Below are 5567 nucleotides of genomic sequence, written 5' to 3' on the forward strand. Positions count from 1 at the left end.
CTACATAAAGGACCGACAGCACAAGGGAGTCGGCGCAGGGCCGCTAAAGGGTTGCGTGTGTGCTCGTCCCATCCCAAACACCAACAAAAAGCGAGCGGCCCGCTAAGGGCGGGCGGTACACGGCACCGCCAAACAGCACAGCTCTGGTAGCAGCTTAGGTCAGCGGCGGGGCAGCTCCAGGAAGCGCTAGCAGCGAGAACGGGCCGCCCTGCGCGTGGCGGGGACGGGACGTTTCGGGGTGTGGGTCCCTCAGCCGCCGGCCGCACCGGGCGGAGGTGCGCCGTAGGGAAGGTCGGGCCGGACGCCAGCGCCGCGCTCGCTCACTTCCCTCTGCGCGCCCGCGTGCCCCCGCCCTCTAGGTGCGAGCACGCGCGCGCGCCCCCTGCTCCGTGACCCATTTCACCGAACAAAGGATTTTGCTGGAATCTCAGCGCTAGACCTAAAATGGCGCCGGCGCTCTCGCCCGCCCCCGCTCCCTGCGCGGGCACCATAGAGACGCGGCGGCTAGAGCGGCCGCTCTTCGTGCCTGCTCTACACGGCCCCAGCCCGCTCTCGGTGGTGCGCGGCCGGCGCGGCGCTGTCGCAGCATGGCGGGCGAGGGCGACTCTGAGCCGGAGAAGGTAATGGAAAGCGGCGGGTGTTCCTCGCCTCGCTCCGCTCCGCTGCCGGCTCTCGGCTGAGGCGTGCCCCGGGTTTGAGTGCTGAGGAAGCGGTTGCTGAGCGGGACGTGGAGAGCGGTCACTGCGCCGTGATCAGAGCGGGGATCAGGGCAGAGGAGAGGCTGTATGGAACCGGGTTAGGAAGGACTGCATAGTTTTGGGGGGATTGTTTTGTTGTTGTTGTTGGTTGGTTGGGTTTGGGTTTTTTTTGTTCTTTTTTTTTTTTGGTTGTCTGTTTTTTTTGCCTGCTCTTCTGTCGAGCCTTCTCCTTTTGGGGAAGCTGCCATGCCGCTCGAGCTTTGTGTCCCCAGCAGTTAGCAGTGGCTGGAGCCGCAGCGGATGATTTCAGTAGGGCAACAGGTGAAGGACTATTTTAAAAGGGTGCCTCATGCAGCACAGATGTAGCACCGTACCTTCGTAGCCAACAACAGAAGTGTATCGGATGACCTCTTCCATAAGGGAGTGCTTGAAATTATTCATTAGCAGATTAGACCGATATAGACCAAATCCTTTCTGTCTCACTTATACGCAGGGATTACGTTGAGCGGCAGGGTGGTTGTCCACAGAGGGCACAGGCACAGTTACTGGTGGGGATTCCCTTACCCGCCCACAAATCCAGCTGCTGGCACATGCTTGTATCCTTGTTAGCACAGCCATGCTGTGTCACACTGATGCTGACCTCCTTCCAGAGCTGCCGGCCTTTCCCATGAGGCTTTCTACAGCGTTCCATCTTCAAAATCTAACAGATGAATGAGAAAAAAGCAGATTTATTCTAGTTAATAGAATCATAGAATGGTTTGGGTTGAAAGGGACCCTTGAGATGATCTTGTTCCAACCCCCTTGCTTTAAGTTGCACCAGACCAGGTTGCTCAGAGCCCCATCCAGCCTAGCCTTGCATGCTTCCAGGGAGGGAACATCTGCAACCTCTTTGGGCAACCTGTTCATGTACCTTAGTTCTGACCGTGTTGCTTGGAAGCCTGTGTAGAGGTAGTTTCCCATTCCAGGTTTTGTGCACATGTGAGGATGTCTATTGGGTGAGAGATACAAGTGGTATTCAAATTAGGAGACTTAGAATGTGCTGGAGCCAACGTAGGCATCTGTGAAATTAAAAATGGATTTCTCAGTTCACAGTTGTGTTTATGAATGCCACATGGAATTGCCATTTGAAGGTTAAATAGAAAATTGGCATATAAAAGCCAGTGTAGGTTGTAACTGGAAAGAGCGTATGGCTTAATTTGAGTAATTTTTATCAGTAGGTTCATTTAAGAACCTATGCGTGGTATACAGAGGAATTTACCTGAACAGCCTGTGCCTATACATAGGATTAGGATAAGAATGGTGCTTTTATTCAGATAAGATTCTCTGGTATCTGCATCTTTTCCGGTAATTTCTTTCAGTTTTTTTTTTTAAATCTACTTTTAAACACATTTACTTTTTCACTTATTAAAATGACACAGCATAACCTTACCTAGTTGGTTGTGACCTTACCTGTCTGTCCTGATGTAAGTTGGTTTTGGACAGAACTGGGTTCCTATGGGTTTTCTCCCTTCCCTTTCTAAGGGAGGGAATATAAAGGAAGAAATGAAGTAGTTCTTTTATAATCTTCAATAGGAATGATAGATCACCAGGCTTATACAAAATGATGTACAAAATGAACAAATGATAAATCAATTGCTGACTCTTTCCTAACAATGCTTGATGGAGCTGTGCATGTTCACCTTTTGCTCAAATATAAATTGTTTTTGTTCAAATATAGATCCTTGGAAGCAAGGAATCCTCCAGTGTTTATTGTTGACTGCTGAGTCAGTTTCAGTGTGAAACTGGCATGGTAGAAGTTTACCAAAGTCATTTTTTCATTGAAATATCAATTTGTGCTTTTTTTTTTTTTTTTTTTTTTTTCCTCCTTACAGTCCTTCAAACTCCTAGGATTTCTTGATGTTAAAAATGTCCCATGTGCACGAGAATCAGTGCTGTATGGCTCTCTGGGATCTTTAGTTGTGGGTCTTGGACACTTTTTAGCAACTAGTAAGTACACCTTCTGTATCTTCTCATGTGTTGATTCTTAAAGATAAATTCATTCATTTGTTCTGTTAGACTTTATGGATAATGGGAAGTCACCCAAGCTATTTCTCTAATTTTTTTAGCATTTTTGTCTTTGTTTCAGGTAGAGTAAGAAGATCGTGTGACTTTGCAGTCGGTGGCTTTATTTGCACAATGTTAGGATACTGGTATGTAAAATGCTCCTTGAATTTTGGCAGACCTTTGGCTGCTTTGTACAATGCAATTCTTCTGTGACCTTACCCACTGTTTTTGAAACACAAAAAATGACCTACCTAGCAAAGTATCCTCTTTTTTCTTTCCCAGACTTTTTTTTTTTTTTTTTTTTTTAAGGGGAAAAAAAGTCCATGTCTTTGAATTCTTATTTCTGTATAAGAAGGAAAACAAACAGAAAACAACTGGTTTTTCTTCTGCCCTGGGAAGGCAGCATACTAAATGTTCGTGAGGTTAAGGTCCAAATTGTAAAACTGAGAATTTTCCATTGGAATTGTATATTGTATGTTCTCCTTCTCAATGGCTGAGTAATGTTTGCCTTAAAGAAATATCAGGTACCTTGGTATTTTCTTTAAGCGTTATTTTATGATGATGACTGCCAATATTGTGTATGGTTTCAACTTTTCAGCTGGCTGAATAATCACAGAATCACCTGGGTTGGAAGGGACCCCAAGGATCATGTAGTTCCAACCCCCCTGCCTAGCAGGGCCACCAAACATACACATTCAGATCAGGTTGCCCAGGACCCCGTCCAGCCTGGCCTTAAACACGTCCAAGGACGGGGCATCCACAACCTCCCTGGGCAGCCCGTTCCAGGGCCTAACCACTCTCCTAGTAAAGAACTTCCCCCTAACATCCAACCTAAATCTTCCCTCCTTCAACTTAAAACCATTTCCCCTAGTCCTGCTGTTGTCAGCCCTTTTGAAGAGTTTACTCCCCTCCTGGGTGTAGGTTCCCTTCAGGTATTGATAGGCTGCAATGAGGTCACCCCGCAGCCTTCTCTTCTCCAGGCTGAACAAGCCCAACTCCCTCAGCCTGTCCTCATAGGGGAGGTGCTCCAGCCCCCTGATCATCTTAGTCGCCCTCCTCTGGACCCTTTCCAAAATCTCAATGTCTTTCTTGTGCTGAGGGCTCCACACCTGGACACAGTACTCCAGGTGGGGCCTCACAAGAGCCGAGTAGAGAGGGACAATCACCTCCCTGTCCCTGCTGGCCACCCCTCTCCTGATGGAGCCCAGGATCCCATTTGCCTTTCGAGCTGCCAGAGCGCACTGCTGGCTCATATTCAGTCTCTCGTCCATCAGGACCCCCAGGTCCTTCTCTGCCGAGCTGCTCTCAAGGACCGCTCCTCCCAGCCTGTACAGGTGCCTGGGGTTCTTCCGGCCCTGAATAACACTGATTTGATACTGTCATACACATTAAAAAGGAGTGAATCCCATTTTCTGTTTGTCTCTCTTTCTAGGTTTTACTGCAGGTACAATTTAGCCCAACAGAGGATTCGGCAAAGAATGCTTAAAGAAGGAATGAGAAACAAAATGTTATTTGAAGGCAGTTCTTTTGATCCAGAAAAAAAACAAACTGGCAATGAAAGAAGCAATTCGTAGTCCTACTATAGGGGAGTCTGTGTATGTGGTGTAATACAGCATTGAGAAAAGGTGGTCCAAAAATGGCAGTGTGCCCTGTAAGTATGTCAGATAACTGAAACTGATAAATCGTGCTGGTTTTCCTAGAAGATTTAAGTAAGAAATTCAGAGTGAATCTGTTAAATCTGTATATAAGCCTTTCTTTGTTTCATGTATGTACATATGTGACTATGTTCACAGTTAGCAATGACCTCCTTGTTTTTGACTTGTTAAACATTTGGCAATTGACGCTGTGTTGCACAGTCTCAGAGAATTAATGACAACATTTGGGGGCTGCTTTAACTTACAAACAAAGCAAAGTTGTAATTTCATCTCGTTTAAATGCAAGGTATTTTCATCAGCTGTTCTGAGTAAATGCATCTTGTAGTGCTGCTGCTAAGTGTAGCACTTGGAAAATGGGAATATTTAAACAGTAGGTGAGTGCTTTGCTTGTGCAAAGTGGAAGATATCAGTAGCTTCTGTAACTTCAAAGAATTTATAGAGACTGTGAAGCTGAATTCCATCTTTGTTCCATCTGTGCAAAATTAAGAATAAAAACACTTCAGGAGGAATTTCACCTATTTATGTAACATTTTTTAACTTCACTGAAGAAGATTTTTAAGACATTTCGGTACAGTTGGTAGAGCAACAATTGATGTGATTTATAAGTGGTGATGGTTCATCTAAAAAGGCACACTATTAGTGTATGTCACCGTAGATCTTCAGTTAAAAGAAATTCAGGCATATACTTTCATAGAAAGTATCTTATTTGTCTTATTTGAAAATAGTGTTAGCTCTAATTGCGTACTGACAAGAATATGGATGGTGATGTAGTATGCCTTTGTTTGCATGCTTCTGCCTATATAGTGAAGAGTGTATTTAGGGTTTCCACAAACTGACTTACAGTATATTACGTTATAAACATTTCTGGTCTGAAGGCATTAATTGAGCAAAAACAGTCCTTTCTCTCTACCCTGGGTTTAGTTTGAGAGAGTTTGTGACTCAGGTTGGTGGGTGTGGGGATGTCCAGCTGTAAGCAGCAGCATGGCTCTATTAATTTGGAAGTATACATCAAAGCACTAAACCAACATGCTGCTAATACAAAGATAGTTCAACTTTTACACTTTATGGATTTGCCTTGTACAAGAAGAAAACAAATCTGCATTATTTACCATTTCTATTTGTACCCTGTTCCTCTTGTTTCTTCTGGAGGAAGTGAAAGAATGAAGATAAG

The 5567-nt window shown here is 45.1% G+C and overlaps 1 protein-coding gene across 1 annotated transcript; it reads left to right on the forward strand.

Moving 5' to 3' along the window:
- Positions 1-415: 415 nt before the first annotated feature.
- Positions 416-4910, forward strand: LOC125689947 (cytochrome c oxidase assembly protein COX20, mitochondrial). Its single transcript, XM_048937757.1, has 4 exons — positions 416-620; positions 2570-2684; positions 2824-2887; positions 4174-4910. Exons 1-4 carry the CDS (start codon positions 588-590, stop codon positions 4313-4315), a joined length of 354 nt encoding a protein of 117 aa, XP_048793714.1. The 5' UTR covers positions 416-587; the 3' UTR covers positions 4316-4910.
- The last annotated feature ends 657 nt before the right edge of the window (positions 4911-5567 follow it).

This window comes from Lagopus muta, chromosome 2 (genome assembly GCF_023343835.1).
Source record: "Lagopus muta isolate bLagMut1 chromosome 2, bLagMut1 primary, whole genome shotgun sequence".
Classification (NCBI taxonomy): domain Eukaryota; kingdom Metazoa; phylum Chordata; class Aves; order Galliformes; family Phasianidae; genus Lagopus; species Lagopus muta.